At 38.0% G+C, this 17,037-nt stretch overlaps 1 protein-coding gene across 4 annotated transcripts in view; it reads right to left on the minus strand.

Moving 5' to 3' along the window:
• Nucleotides 1-17,037, minus strand: part of CHCHD6 (coiled-coil-helix-coiled-coil-helix domain containing 6) — a 350,778-nt gene that overhangs the window by 195,870 nt on the left and 137,871 nt on the right. For all 4 annotated transcript variants that reach the window (XM_069083837.1, XM_069083836.1, XM_069083835.1 and 1 more), the window contains one exon: nt 581-664. In XM_069083837.1, the coding sequence (XP_068939938.1) occupies nt 581-664 (84 nt within the window). The remainder of the gene's footprint in view (nt 1-580; nt 665-17,037) is intronic.

The following is a 17,037-nucleotide window of genomic DNA, read 5'->3' on the forward strand; positions in this document are numbered from 1 at the left end:
TAAATGGGTTTTTATAAATCACTGCTAGTTTTTTTTTAAAAAAAAGGCTTGATGTCTCTTTAAAAGGTATTCATTTCAAAGGCTTGTCCTAAGAGAAACAGAGAGTGTGCAGCAGTGGTGTACTTTGATCTCCCTGACTCCCAGGAAAAAATTAATAATACAACTTTAATGTATTTGTATAGCAAGACTTAACATTATTATTACTATTTTCTCCAACTCAGCTTCTTAACTAAATAGAGAAAGGTAAATTGGTTCTCAGCACCGCCCTGTGGTGAGAGATGAATTTTTTTAAGTTAAATGATAGTGGAACTGCATTCAATAAAAATTGTTCAATTAAAAACCAATTACCTTCTTGAATGCAACCTGTTAAAAAGGTTCAGTTTGTAGAGCTGTTTGATGCAAGGGGAAAGGGAACGGGTAGGTTGGTCCTGAGGAAACAGGGGAGTGCAGGGCAAGGATGAGACTTGATGACTCCAGGTGTCAGCATAATGCTTTCTGCTCCTTTGGGACACTGATCCATGTGGATACTAGTCAGATGTTAGCACTTGGCTGTGAAAATCAAAACGAAGACAGACCTTACCTTTCTTTCAATGCGACCCAATTGTTCTTTATAGAAAATGTCACGGCGTCTTAGCTCTGCTTCTACACCTTCCAGTTCCTTGGCCTGGTTGAAAAAGAGCAAAACACACATGAGTACCCAGAAACGGTAAAAAGGGAAGCTAGCATTTGGAAATGGGACCTGGCTAGCAATATCTGTTTAAAGTTCCAGGAATGAATCTTAAAATGTCACATTTCTGGCTATAGTCCTAAAAGGATGGGAGGGAAATGCTTTCTTCATGATCAATTTCTTTTGGTTTAACCAACTCCCTGATTAAAATTTTAGTAAGTCTCTTTCAAGTTTTAAGACTTGAAGGTTGAGTCTACTCTACTAGAAACAGAATCCTAGAACCTCAGAGTTCATCCTACTTTACCAGGACAAGAATTCCCTTCTTCTACCCACCTCCTTCTCCCCAGTCCCCAGTCACAGTATCCTTGACAGACAATTATCTCCAGTTCTGAGGAATAGCATCATTATCTGGAAGATGACAACTGATTCATTCATAATTCTCCACCCTGTCAACAGGGATTTACAGGACAAGGTACTTCTTGCTCCAACTATACCTGGGTCCCAGCACCCAGGCTTTCCCCATGCATACCTTACCTTCTCCTCCCTACTATTTACCCTCCTAAAGTACTTTAGCTCTATGATAACTAAGCACTCCAAACTGGGGGAAGGTCTTCTGTGCTCAGAGACCTTCAGAAAGCTCACTATTTTCTTAAAGCTCAGGTATGTAAAGCAACCTATTTATGAGTCTAAATCCTTTTGTAAAATACCCAGAAGGAAATACTAGCCAAAAAGTATACGTGTAAAAAATGTGCATAATACATACAGGAGTGGGTGTGTATGTGTGGCAATGCTAATATCTTCTACATGAGGTGAATGGACCTCATTGGATAATCAGCAGTGAGGTTTACCAGTGAAATTGTTGACCATATAATAAACCTAACTATAATACAGCACTGGCAGAAAGGCATTTGAAAGAAATGGAAGCACTGCTTTGAGGAAAAAGTGCCAGTGTAGCATAGCAACAGTATGGAAACTTGGGAGCTGAATTCTAGTATTGGTGCTACTTTGGAGGCGGTACATGACCTGGGTTTGAGCAAGCTGCTTACTTGCCTTATTTATTCATTCATTTATTGCCAGTAGAATGGGAAAAATATTACTAACCTGCTGCCTCTGGTGGTTGTGGAAGACCTAAAAAGTGCTGAAAAAGTTTCTGGAATATCTCTGGAAGGTAAAGATGCAGAAAAGCTAAATCAAGGCAGTAACACCCTCAGGATCCTGGAGGCTAGGCAGGATTTCCCATAGGCATTATTGTCAAGGTGCTACTCAGAGGCTGCTTCTCAAGAATGCAAGCACAGCTAATCTATACTAAGGCATCTCCGTGGCTGAGTGCTTAACTATTAGTGATCTCTCGTGCAATCAGAGGAGAGGTTGGTCTGATACAATTAAGCAGCCAGTATAAAAATATCTCCCATGGCTGTAGATCTGTAATTTTCTGGCCCACCACTAACAGTCAAGAAAGAAAATGACATTTGAAACCCAAATTCCTCCGAAGCTCCATTCATGAGTTGGGGAAGGTAGTTTTCAAGCTAAAGAGTAAGACAGCAAGAAAAATGAATGGGATGTTTTAGATGTTAGATGGCCCCCTGATAACTTAAAACATCTAATGGCTACAATGACAGAACTCAGTCCTGACACTTGGAACAAAGGTCTGGAGCCATCTGTAACTTTCTCAAGGGAAAGATACTGTTCACACATCTGTAAGAAGAAATGAGGTTTGTTTCTTCTCCACATTCTAAAGCACTCTTGTCTCACTTCAATACACAATATAATGAACCAGGAGATCCTAAATGTGTATCTTTCATAGATTCACTTACACTTCACATCTTTTCTCAGTAACAAGGGAATTAATATGAAAGTACAGTTAAGTCTCAATTTTCCATGGTCTAATGGAAAGAAATATGTAAGCAGGGGGTCAGATCTTAGTTCTAGACCCCCCTTTTTCTTCTGGTAATTATTCTGGTAACTAGTCCTGTAAACTTTAGCCAGGTCCAGAGTATCAGTGATGAAGGATATTACTCACCTCCTGACAAAGAGGTGATGGATTCAATAGGCAGGATGAGGCATACATTTTGGACACTGCCAGGTATTTGTTTTGCTTGATATGCATTTTACTTATTACAAAGGTTTCCTTTCTCTTTTTTCCAGTGGGGGAGGGGAAGGGAAAGAGAAATAAAGTCTAATTTAAAAAGATAGGTTCCTCATCTGTAAAACGGAAGGCCTACTCACATTTGTACTTGTGTGCTCTCTGTCTCTTTCCTCTCTCACACACAGCAATATGAAAAAGGACTCTGAAAAAACTAAAATGTCATACAAATAAAAGGTACTTGATCATTATGAATATTGTGAATTATCTATATGCTTTTAGGGCATTTCATCCCAAAAGGTAGTGTTTATAATGGAAAGGGACCTGGACTTGGATGGAATGAGCCTTGGATTCACATGCTGGCCCTGTCTCACTTATTAGTCACTTATTAATTGTGGGTAAGTCACAACTTTTATGAACCTTAGTTTTCACTTCTGTAAAATGGTGATAATAATATTTACATTACCTTACTTCACACTATTGTGCTAGTTAAAATGGGATAATTACTATAAAGCACTTTATAAAACTTTAAAGCATCATAGAATATATTATTGTTATTATAATTATGAAGAAATTAAAGGAGGGAAAAAGAATGTTAGTAATAGTGCATTAGTAGTGTTCAGTGCAATGGTTTCTAAAATGATGTTACCAATTATGAAAGATTTAAAAAGCTTTCACCTCAAAGGCCCTAGTTAGAATTTATAACTGTACCTCCTTTTCTCTCATATGTTTCTTTTCCTTCATGCTGCGTGAAGACTTCAATTCATTTCATGTCTATACATCAAGTAATAACTGCCTTACAAATGTTTCTTTTAGTGCTTTATTATTCTAACTCTGATTCCTATCTAGCCCCAAATATCATTCTATGTACCTGAGAAACCACAGTAAATATAATACTCATCTCTCCTTCCTTTGGGTCCTCAGATGTTCTTTTGGGAAAACTTCTGCCCACTGGTTCTAGTAATTAAAGGCTATGTTCTCTTCCCTATTCTACAAATAAACTTAGATTGTTCATCTATGCCTTCTTAGTTACCCATTTACAAAACAAACCATATCCTCTACTTCACTTGGATATTGTGAGGATAAATGAAATAATGCCTGTTAAGCACTTGGATTTTCTTTGGGAAAAAGTGCCAGATAATTATCAAGAATGAATCCCAACTGCTGGATATCCTATTCAGGGGAGGTTAAAAAGAGAATTGGTAGAAAATCAACTGAGCATGCTCCTTATATACAATGAATAGTTCATATGAGCCAGCAGGGCTGGCAGCACCATATATTGGGACCAGCACAGGAGTCACTCAGGCTGCAGCTGGACAGTGGTGATAAAGAGCTGCAGCATCACCATCTATCAGTTCCTGTGATAGAATCCAGAGCTGCCAGTCTCAGGAGAAGAAAATCAAAGTAGGGAGCCAAATACTGGTCCCTCAACAGTGCCCTGGCTTCCAAAGTGTCCTATGAAGACCAACAACAAAAAACCAGGAGGAATCCTCTTAGCCAGAAGCTTGTGTCTTGGCCTATGAGATCTTCAGTTTTTGCCATGAAAGAGTCAGTGGCTTGTGAGCTCACTGCAGAGAACTTGTGTGCCTATCAGATGGCATCCCTGTTACTACTGAATTTGGTGTACATTTCCTAAGTGTCACTGATGTCTCACAGAAATTTAAAAATAAATTCTATTTCAAGCCCATCTGCTGAAATATTACAGGCTTTCTCTACACTCTCCATTTTCTATCACCACACACAGCAACATTAAAACAGGCCTCAAGTGGAAGGCTTGTCTGTTCTTGTTGTTTTGTTCCCAGCCTCAAGTCACTAGGTACAATTTTAAGTCCTCCTAAACTATGTCAGTAAATGTGGTGGTGATGTCAAAAAGGACAGAGGCTTCAGGTGTGGGAGAACACAGAAGCAGATGGCCTCCTAGGCAACTGAGATCCTATTCTCATACATGTGTTTCTAGTAATAAAAGGACAAGAAAAAGAGAAAGTAGACAACATGAAATCCAAATAATATAATTAAGCTTTGTATTTGTCTAGCACCTTATCCTAGGACTCTAATCTCTTCTCACACTTTCTTCCTTACAAAAATCCCAAGAACTGGGTGAAGTAACAAGTGTAGTTATCCCTTCTTTATAAATTGGGAAATCGAGGTTGCAAAGAAGAAACTTTCCTAATGTATGAGTTCATAACCTGGGATTTGTGAACTTGTTTTTAAATATTTTGATAAATGTATTTAATATAACTGGTTTTCTTTATCATTCTATGTATTTTATTTTATGTATTTTAAAACATTATTCTGAGAAGGGACCCATATGTTGTTAAACCCATATGTTCATGACACAAAAATGTCAAACTAGAGGTTGTGATAAACAACCAAGTCACTAATTAATCAAAAGCAGTAAATCCAACTCAATACACTGTGGCATTCTTTTCTTCACCACCAATACAGTATTACTCAAAGTCATACTACAAGACTACCCCAAACAAAAACAATGCTTGCATGATGTATTTTCATCTGTATTTTCAAACTCATTTTGGGTGAATAAGAGATTCAAGTTCAAAATTAAACATATAATAGCTTACCCTGGATTTTATTCTACCCTTGTCTGTGGGCAATTAGAGTCAACACTCCACACATGCCATCCTATTTAGCATAAGATGGGGTTTTAGAAGGTCATCGTCCATACTCCACATTTTACAAATGAGAAGACTTTGGCCCCGGGAGGAAGTGACATGTACAAGTTCATGTAAGTAGTAGGTGACAGAGCTAGGATTCAGGCCCAGAAACTTTTAATTCTAAACCCAGCATTTTTTCCACTATACAACTTCCCCTCATTGTCCTCCTGAATGGTGGATGCCAAAACCCGTGGCAAATACCATTAAAAAAGAACAAAGAGAGAGGCTGAAGACAACCAGGATGGGTATAAAAGAGGTAACCATGGCATTACAAATGGGTAGGGTGAAACCTACATAAAGTTCTCCTCATACAACTTGCCAGGTGTTACTCTATCCTGGGGCCATTAATATCCCATTCAACATTTGAAATCAAAGAATGAGGCACCTTAAAGATCATCTTATCCAACTGCCTGGGCAGCTAAGGTAGGTAAGACTGAGTTTCAGTGCCATAACAATAATGAAGTAGAGTCCCCCACCACAACTCTTCCACAAAGATCAAAGATCTAGAAAACTTACCAGACTGAATGCTAATCAGGAAATAGAAGGAAAAAAATCATAGTGAGTCATTTTTCTAGCCCAGGTTGACTTGGGAAGACAGACTAAGATGTCTGCCCACACTGGGGACCAGGCCTGTCCAGGAATATGGGGCTATGCAGAGCATTGCAGTTCCCAGGGAATTAAAGAGGACTGAGGCCCTGGGCAAGAAGAGATCCTAGGAATCCCTAACCTAGTGCAGGGTAGAGGAATGGGTGTCATCTGGCAGCTCTGTCACTACCCAGGCCCAGAAGCACAGATCCAGAGCAGACTGAGGAAGTGTGAACAGGGGAAGCAGAAAGGATTGTAGGTCTCAGATACTTATTGAGAAAGGAACATGTTCAGAGGCAAAGAATAGCTATGTGGCTCTAAACTCAGGAGCAGAGCATGACTAAGTTCTAGCTTCTAGTCTAGTGTGAAGTCTGCAGCTGAATAACCAGGGTAGAAATACCTTTTGTCAGACAAAAGGTGAACCTACAATTCAGTCACTCTGAACCTACAGAGACTCCCAGCAGGTTAATGGTGGCTGAGTATATCAGCAATCCACTGAAAACTTACAAAAACAAAGGCAAAATCCAGAGAGCTCCCAAGCCAAGTAAAAACATTGCAAGCAGACAGAAAGAATTCAAGTATTAAGAGGCCACAGTCAGAATCACACATGACTTAGCAGCCACCACTATAAAGGAAGTGAGAGTTCAGAATATGATAGTCCAGAAGGCAAAAGACTGACTGGAGAAAGAAAATAATTGGGGACTATTTTCATTCAACTGTATGACAGTAAAACTGATAATCTAAATGAAATAAATATTTACAAAAATATAAACTTCCCAGATGAACAGAACAGGAAAGAAAGTAATTAAATAATACTATCTTAGAAAAAGAAATGGAAAAAGTTACAAATGAACTACTTTCCATCCCACCCCCAAATAGGACCAGATGGATTTACAAGTTAATTCTACCAAACATTTAAAGAACTAAATTCAATACAATATAAACTGTTTGGGGAAAAAAATAGGAAAAGAAGGGATCCTATCAAATTTCTTCTATGATTCAGACATGGTTTTAATATCTAAACTAGAGAGAAGTCAAAACAGAGAAAGAAAACTATAGACCAATATTGCTAAAGAGGAAGCAAACTGATGCAAAATTTTAAAATAAAATATTAGCAAGGAGACTACAGCAACATATGAAAAAGATTATAAGGTATAAACAGGCTGGATTTATACCAGGATTGCAGAGCTAGTTCAATATTAGGAAAATAATAAACATGACTGACCACATTAACAAAAAACAATAAAAACATGATTATATCAATAGATGAAGAAAAAGCTTCTGAAGAATAACAACATCCAGAGAGGCGGAGTCAAGATGGCGGAGTAGAAGCAGGACCTCTGTGGGGCTCCAGCTTCCACCTTCCCCAATCCATGTAAAAAAGGGACTCTGAACAAACTTTGGGGCTGCAGAAGCCACAAAATGACACAGAGAAGCTAACCTCCCGCTGAGGACGGCTCGGCAGGCCAACAGGTACCGGCCAGCGCAGCACTCTGGGAGCCAAGCCCACGCCCTGTGAGCGAGGTTTTATCCTCAGGGTGGGCCTGACCAGCCCCCGGCCGGAGGGACTCCAGATTACCAGCAGCTGTGGCCACTTCCAGATTTATCAACACATAGATGCTAAGGAAAAAGTGAGAGATCAGTGCAGTCTGGACTTTTGGGACCAGTAGTTGGGAGAGCATGGCTTTTGCCCCTGGGGCGAGAAGCCACTGAGGGCTGCAGCATAGCCGCCACTGCATGGCAGCTTCAGCTCCTGGCCTGCAGAGTGTAGGGGGACCAAAAACCAGTATGACAGGTAATCGCTCTTGCTTTAACCTGGTTGGATCTGGACTGCAGTCTAGGGTGGAGGTCCTGGGGTGTGTGACCCGTTTGCCAGAGTGTGTGGAGGCTGCAGAGAGCGCACCCAACTAATACCTCCAGCAGCTGAGAAAACCCCAGCATTTGGGACGAAAGCTCCGTGTCTGGTGGCAGAGTCCTACTATGGCAAAAAGCTCACGGGTCAAGTGACTGAGGGGAGACATGACCAGGCAAAGGAAACAAAGCAAACAGAAGAATCCAACATTAGACTCCTATTTTGGGGACAAAAAGGAGGAAAGCATGGAATAGGAGGAAGACAGTGAAGTCAGAACTCCTGCACCAAAAGCTTTAAAGGAAATCACAAGCTGGTTATAGGCCATAGAGGACCTTAAGAAGCAGATAAGAGGAGTGGAGGAAAAATTGGGAAGAGAAATGAGAACGATGCAAGAAAATTATGAAATGAGAGTCAATAGCCTGACTGAGGAAAATAACACTTTAAAAAATAAACTAACTCAATTGGCAAAAGAGGCTAAAAAAGTCAATGAGAAGAGGAATGCCTTAAAAAGCCGAATTTGCCAGATGGAAAAAGAAGCTGAAAAGCTCAATGAGGAGAGTCATCCCCTCATATTTAGAATGGAGCAAAGGCAAGCTAGTGACTTTATGAGAAATCAAGATGATGTTAAACAGATCCAAACAAATGAAAGAATAGAAAGCAATGTGAAATATCTCATGGGAAAAACCACAGACCTGGAAAAGAGATCCAGGAGAGATAATCTAAAAATTATTGGACTACCTGAAAGCCATGATCAAAGAAAGAACCTAGAAATCATCCTTCAAGAAATTCTCAAGGAAAATTGTCCTGATGTTTTAGAACCAGAAGGCAAAAGAGGTTGAAAGAATCCACTGATCACCTCCTGTAAAAGATCCCAAAAAGAAAACTCCTAGGAATATTATAGCCAGGTTCCCAGATCAAGGAAAGAATATTACGAGCAGCCAGGAAGAAATAATTTGAATATTGTGGAAACAAAATCAGGATAACACAGGATCTGGCAGCTTCTACACTGAGGGATCGAAGGGCCTGGAATATGATATTCCAGAGGGCAGAGGAGCTGGGATTAAAACCAAGAATCACCTACCCAGCAAAACATGTTTCAGGGGAAAATATGGTCATTCAGTGGAATAGAGGACTTTCAAGCATTCTTAATGAAAAAATCAGAGTTGAATAGAAAATTTGACATTCAGATACAAGAAGCAAGAGAAGCTTGAGAAGGTAAACAGGGAAAAGAAATTATAAGGAACTTATCAAAGTTGAATTGTTTATATTCCTACATGGAAAAATGATAATTGTAACTGATGAAACTTTTCTCAGTATGAAAATAGTTGAAGGGAATATAAATATACTGTGTTTCCCCGATAATAAGACACTGTCTTATTAAAATTTTTTGGAAAGAAAAACACCAGAGGGCTTATTTTCAGGGGAGGGCTTATGTTGTCCTGCCTCAGCTCTCCTCTGCGGCACTGCTCTCAATGGCGCCAGCAAGCAAATCACTGGGGAAGAACAGGATGACGCGCTCACTGCTGCAGCTCTGATTGGATGCAGCTCGGAGCGTGGCGTGCGTTTCACTGGGGGGGGGGGGAACGGTGCATACAGAGGGTACTGTAATGTAGCATGTAGCACAGGGGATCACCTTCACTACAGTAGCAATCTCAATAGGGCTTATTTTCGGGGGAGGGCTTATTTTAGAGGAATCTTACACAGTAAGGGGAGGGCTTATTTTCGGGATAGGTCTTATTATCGGGGAAACACGGTATATATATGTCTATATCGGAGGGTATACAGGCGTATGAATACATATGTGAATGTCTGTACATATGTTTACAGGTATACATAGATAGAGGGCACAAGGCCAATTTAATAGGAAGAGATAATACTTAAAAGGTGAAATTAAAAGGTGAGACAGGAATATAATGAGAGGAGATGGAGAGAAACTGAATGGGGTAAACTATCTCATATAGAGAGGCAAGGGAAAATGGTTACAATGGAGGGGAAGAATAGGAAGGCAAAAGGGAATGGGTCAACCTTATTCTCATTGAATTTGGCTTGGGGAGGGAATGACATACACACTAAATAGGGTATCTCACCCTATAGGAGAATAGGGGGGAAGGGGAGGAGAGGGGGGATGATAGAAGGGAAAGCAGGCTGGGGGGGGAGGGAAGTTGGAAGCACTCACTTTTGAAAAGGGACAGGATCAAAGTAGAGAATAGAACAAGTGGGTGGTGGGATAGGAGGGAGGGAAATATAGTCAGTCTTTTACAATATATCTTCTATGTTAATGTTTTGCATTAGCTACACATGTACAACCTATACTGAACTGCTTATCTCCCCAGTAAGGGTGGGTGACAAGGGAGGAAGGGAATGAATCTGGAATTCAAAGTTTTAAAATCAAATGTTAAAATTATATATATATATATATATATATATATATATATATATATGTATATGTATACTATTATTAATACTATTTTACATGTAATTGGGAAAGAAGATATACAGGCACTGAGGCATAGAGATCCACAATGCCCTACTGGAAAAGTCGAAGGGGGTATGGGAGAGAGCAGATTGGAGGAGGGAATATCCTGTGGGATTGCTATTTTGGGGTGGTGGGTAGGGAAAAAACGAGGAGAAAATTTGTAACTCAAAATCTGGCTGAAATTAATGATGTAAATCAGAAGTTAATAAAGCATTTGAAAAATGAAAAAAAGAATAACAACATCCATTGCTTTTAAAAACTTTAGAAAGCAGAGAAATAAATGGAACTTTCTTTAATATGGAAAGTAATATCTACCTAAAACCAAGAATCATCATTATCTATAATAGAGGTAAACTAGAGGTCTTTTCAACAAGATCAGGGGCAAAGCATGGATGTTCATTATCACTGTTATTATATTGTCCTCATATAACTTGCCAGGTGTTACTATTATTATTATTAATAATTAAATTATTGTTATTTAAAATATTATAAAAATTAATATTATCAGTATTATTATTCAAAATGGTGCAGGAAATGTAAGCTATTAAAATAAGACAGGGAAAAGAAACTGACAGGAAATTACAGGCAAAGGGAAACACAATTATAATTTTTTTTTTGCAGATGATTTGACTATTTGCTTAGAGAACCCTAAAGAGTCAACAACAACAACAACAAAAAACAGTTAACAACTTCAGTAAAGTTGCTAGATACAAAATAAACATACAAATCATCAGCATCTCTGTATATTACCAACAAAATGCAGGAGGAAGAGACAAAAGAGTAATTCCATTTAAAATAACTACAGATAGCATAAAGTACTTGGGAGTCTAGCCGTCAACACACAGAGTAACTACAGACAGTTCTCACTGTATCTAAGAGGAATGTTCAATAGATCTATATGCAAAGTGATTTTTACGTAATATAAATTTTGCCTTGGGAAGTGGGGAAGGAGGGGCAAGAGCTAAGAAGGAGACTGTACTGTGGAGGAAAAATGCCAGGACATGGTTCAAGGACACAGGGGCCAAGGATAGAGAAAGGAAAAGCAAAGGAATATACAGGGCATGGCCAGCCATGGGGCACATTGGGGCAGGTAAATGAGGGCCAGACACAGACCAGAGATGGGCCACATGTGGGGGTGAGGGACAGACATGCCATATCCTAACACTGAGGGACTGAAGGCAGACATGGCCCAGATACAAGTGGGCAGCATGGGGTAAAGGTCTCCTCTTTTGGAGGAGGTCTCAAGTCAAGCCCCTATCCTATGGCAGCTAGGGCTTTCTCTGGAAGGGTTGTTTGTTTGTTTCTTGAGGTGAAGAGAAGGGGGTGGGAAACTGTGGAGCACTGAGCCAAGGGGGTAGGAGCAGAAAGGGATAACATGGTACCCTACAGTAAAGTTAACACAGGTGAGTTTTGTTGTTTTTTTTTTTTAATATGGATTTCTTTCAGAATTCTTTACAGAAAGCAGAATTTGCATAATACAAATTTACATAAAGTGAAACTGTCCGTATATGAATGAAATTACAAAACATTCTTTACACAAATAAAGACAGATTTAAATAATTGGAGAAATATTAATTGCTCATGGGTGTACCAGGCCAATATAATAAAAATGACAGTATTATCTAAATTAATTTACTTATTCAATGTCATACCAATCAGACTACCAAAGGATTGCTTTACAGAGCTAGGGGAAAAAATCATTTGCAGGAATAAAAGATAAAAAAAAAATCAAAGGAGTTAATGAAAAAAAAGTGGGAAGGGGCTTGGCAGTACCAGATCCCATACTATAGTACATAGACATAATCATCAAAACAATTTGGTACTGGGTAAGTAATAGAAAAGTTTATTAGCAGTAAAGATTAAGTACACAATATACAGAAGGAAATGAACACAGCAGCCTAGTTTTTGATAAACCCAAAGAGCTCAGCTACTAGAACAAGAACTATATGACAAAAACTTTTGGGAAAACTAGAAGACTGTATGGTAGATACTAACATCATGAAACATTCCAAATAAGCACATAATTTGAACATAATGGATAAATGGACAATTTTGATTTCATAAAATTAAAAAGGTTTGCACCAAAAATATGAATGCAGTTAAAATTATAAGAAAAGCAGGAAATTGAGGGAAAAATCTTTACAGCAAGTTTCTCTGATAAAGGTCTTATTTCTAAGATATATAATATAGAGAACTGATTCAAATTTATAATAAGAAGCATTTCTTAATTAATAAATAGTCAAAGGATATGAATAAAGTAGTTTTCAGAAGAAGAAATCCAAAGTATCAATAGATATGTGGGAAAATGTTCTAAATCACTAATAACTAGAAAAATGTAAAATTAAAACAAGTTTCAGACTTCTGGGAGCCAAGATGGTGAATTTGTAAGTTGTTCTCACTCTCCCTTATTGACCTTTAAAAACCCAGACATCTGAAACTTCAAAGGGGAACATGAACTGGTCTCAAGCCCAAAAAGTCTTCTTAGAAGAGCCTGAGAAGGATATTAAAAGTCAAATAAGAAAGGAAGAAGAAAAACTGCAAAAAGAAATGAGAGATATGCAAGAAAGAATTAACAATTTGGAAAAGGAGGGAAAAAATTGACTCTAGAAAACAATTCCTTAAAAAATACAATTGGCCAAAAGAAAAAAAAATACACTGAAGAAAACAACTCCTTAAAAAGCAGAACTGGCCAAATGGAAAAATAGGCACTAAAACTCACTGAAGAAAAGAACTTGGGGTAGCTAGGAGGTGCAGTGAACAGAGCACAGGCCCTGGAGCCAGGAGGACCTAAGTTCAAATCTAGCCTCAGATACTTGACACTTACTAGATGTGTGACCTTGGGCAAGTCATTTAACCCCAACTGCCTTGTCTTCTCCCTCCAAAAAAAAAAAAACTTAAAAAGAAGAATTGGCCAAATGGAAAAGTAGGTATAAAAGCTAATTGAATAAAACAATTTGTTAAAAATCAGAATTGGGCAAGCGGAAGCTAATGACTCTATGAAACATCAAGAATCAGTCAAACAAAATCAAAAGGATGAAAAAATAGAAGAACACATAAAATACCTTACTGGATAAACAGATAACCTGGAAAACAGATCCAAGAGAGATAATTTAAGAATGACTGGTCTACCTGAAAGTCATCATCAAAAAAAGCGTCTAGACAGCATCTTTCAAGAAATTCTCAAGGTAAACTGCCCTAGGACCAGAGGGCAAAATAGTCATCAAAAGAATTCAATGATCACCCCGTGAAAGAGATCCCAAAATGAAAGAACCAAGGAACTCTATAGTCAAATTCTAGAATTATCAGGTCAAGGAGAAATACTGCAAGCAGTCAAAAAGAAACAATTTAAATAGTGTGGAACCCCAGTCAGGACTATCTATACAGGACTTCGCAGCTTATATATTAAAAGACTGGAGGACTTAGAATATGATAATCTATACAGCAAAGGAGCTTGAATTACAACCAAGATCAACTACCCATCAAAACTGAGCATAATCTTTCAGGGAAGGAGATGGACATTCAATGAAATAGGGGACTTCCAAACCTTCTGATGAAAAGACCAGAGTTCAATAAAAAATTTATCTTCAAATACAAGACTCAAGAGAGTCATTAAAAGGCAAAGAGGAAAGAAAAAAAACATTATTCAATAAGGTTAAATTATTTAGATTCCTACACAGGAAGATGACACTTGTAACTCTTGAGAATTATATCTTTATTACAACATTTAGAAGAGGTATACATAGACAGAAGGCATGAGTATAAGTTGACTTTGATGTGATGATAAAAAAATTAAATTAAGAGGTAAAAAGGGATTATACTGGGAGAAGAGGAAAGGAGCAGCAGAAAAGGGTAAATTACATCATATGAAGAGACACGAAGATCTACTGCAGTACAGGGAAAGAAGGCGTAAGATGAGCATTGTTTGAACTTTATGCTCACTGGATTTGGCTCAAAGAAGAAATAACATACTCAGGTATAGAAATCTAATTTATCCTACAGGAAGTAGGAAGAGAAAGGAGAAAGAAAAAGGGAAGGGGTGGATAAAAGGGAGGTAAGAAGTAGGTAGGGGAAAAGGGAAAGAAAAAGGAGGGGGCTGATAGAAGAGAGGATATATTGAGGGAGGCAGTGGTCAGAAGCAAAACACTACTGAGGAGAAAAAGGCAAAAAGGAGAGAGAAAAGCATAAACAGGAAAATAGGATGGAGATAAAGCCACAATTAGTAATCATAACTGTGAATATGAATGGGATGAACTCTCTCATAAAACTGAAATGGATCACAGAATGGATTAAAAACAAGAATCCTACAACATGTTATTTACAAGAAGCATGTTTGAAGTAGAGGGATACACACAGGGTAAAAGCAAAAAGGCTAAAGTAGAATATGTTATGCTTCAGCTGAAGTAAAAAAAAAAAAGCAAGGGTAGCAATCCTGATCTTAGACAAAGCAAAAGCAAAAATAGATCTAATTAAAAGAGACAAGGAAGGAAACAACATCCTACTAAAAGGTACCATAGACAATAAAGTGGTACAGCATCCACATTCTTAGAGGAAAAGTTAAGGGAGTTGCAAGAAGAAACAGACAGCAAAGCAATGCTAGTAGGGGACCTCAACCTCCTGCTCTCAGAACCAAAGAAATCTAACCACAAGAAACCTGGGAAAACTTACATAAACTAATGCAAAGTGAAGTGAGCAGAACCAGGAAAATAATGTCTATAATAACAATATTATAAAGACAAACAACTCTGAATGACCTTAGGTAATGTGATCAACACAGATACCAACCACTGAGCTCAGAGTACAGACTGAGACATAGTTTTCTTTCAGACATGGCTAGTAGGGATTTTGTTTTATTTGACTACACTTGTCTATCACAGGTTTTGTTTTTCTTGTTTTCTCATTGGGGGCAAGGTTATATGAGAGAGAGAATGGGAAGTTAAAATAAAACTGAATTTATAAAAATAATAGTAGCTAACATTTATATATCACTTTAAGATTTGTAAGTTGCTTTACAATGTTATTTCATCTGATCACAACAATCCTGTGAGGTTGATGCTATTATTATTTTGATTTTATAGATGAGGCAACTGAGACAGCTAAGTGATTACTTAGATTCACACAACTAATGTCTGAAGGATTCAAAATCAGATCTTTCTGAGGAACTGGACCTAGAGTCAATGAAATCTAAGTTCAAATACTGCCTAGCTGTGTGACTCTGGGCAAGGCACTTAGCTTCTCTCAGGCTCAGTTTCCTCAACTGTAAAGTGAGGAGGGTAGAGATAATAATAACATCTATCTCACAGGATTGAGATTATCTATAATGTGCCTAGAAATCCTTCCTCTCTCCTGCCCTCCTTTCTTTTCCTTCCTCCCTTCCTTCCTTCCTGTCTTCTTTCCTTTGTTTGTTTCTTTCTTTCCTTTGTTCCTGACTCCAAGTTCAGTGTTATATCTATTTCCACCCCCTGGTGACTTCATAAATTACTGACAAAGCCAGCAAAAGAACCCAGGTCTCATTCTAAATCCAGTGAATCCCTGCACTCTTCTATTGAATATTGGCTTTTTGTAATATCTGCCTGGTTGGAAGTTATTCACAAGTGTATGGTATGGGCTCCAGATTCTGCCCTAATGATACACGGACTCTAGCCAAGGTAGGGATTAATTTCTTCAACTCTCCCCACAAACCCACCCTATTTTCTTCTCCTGACTCTGCTGGGAGGTCCTTCAGTTAGTCGCCTATCCCACCATAGAGCCACAGAATCTCAGGACTCAGAGACTTTAAAATATCTACCTCTTCGTTATATACAGGTGTATAGAGCAGCCCAAAGATCTGTGCCTGGCCCTACACTGTTCAACATTTTTATCAATGACTTGGATAAAGGCATGGGGTATAGTAGATAATAAATACTTGATTGATCAAATTTTCCAATGATACAAAACTAGGAAAAACCTGACAATGGATGGACAGTAAGGATTCAAAGAGATCTATCTTGATAGATTAGAATTATTTGGCTAAATAGAAGATCAAATTTTATATGCATAAATATAAACTCTTGAACTTAGGTACAAAAATTATAAATGTAAAAATATAAAAATAAGTATAAAATATAAAAAATCTGGGAGTTTTAGTAGACTACAAGTTCAAAAGGAATCATCAGTGTGATATGGAAGCCAAAATACTAGCATGATCTTGGGCTGCATTAAGAGAAGCATAGCTTCCAGAAATAGGAAGGGAATAGATAGTACATCTGTATTCTGCCCGAATCAGGATGGAATATTGCCTTCAGTTCTAGGTGTCACAATTTAAGAGGGATATTGATAAAGTGAAAAAAACTAGGGAAGAGCAAATAGAATGGTAAAGAACCTTGAGTCACCCAGGACCTATATGAACACAACTACAAAACACTTTTCACACAAATAAAGTCAGATCTAACTAACTGGAAAAAAAATCAATTGCTCGTGGCTGGGTCAAGCTAATATAATAAAAATGACAATTTTACCTAAATTAAATTACATATTTAGTGCCACACCAATCAATCTACCAAAAAATTACTTTATAGAGCTAGAAAAAATAGTAACAAAATTCATTTGGAAGAACAAAAGGTCCAGAATATCAAGGGAATTCATGAAAAGAAATGCTAGGGAAGGTGGCCTAGCCATACCAGATTTTAATCTGTATTATAAAGACAACTCCAAAAGACTCATGAT

Source organism: Petaurus breviceps, unplaced genomic scaffold (assembly GCF_028583685.1).
Source record: "Petaurus breviceps papuanus isolate PSGF00001 unplaced genomic scaffold, PetGlider_PUasm1.0 174, whole genome shotgun sequence".
Lineage (NCBI taxonomy): Eukaryota > Metazoa > Chordata > Mammalia > Diprotodontia > Petauridae > Petaurus > Petaurus breviceps.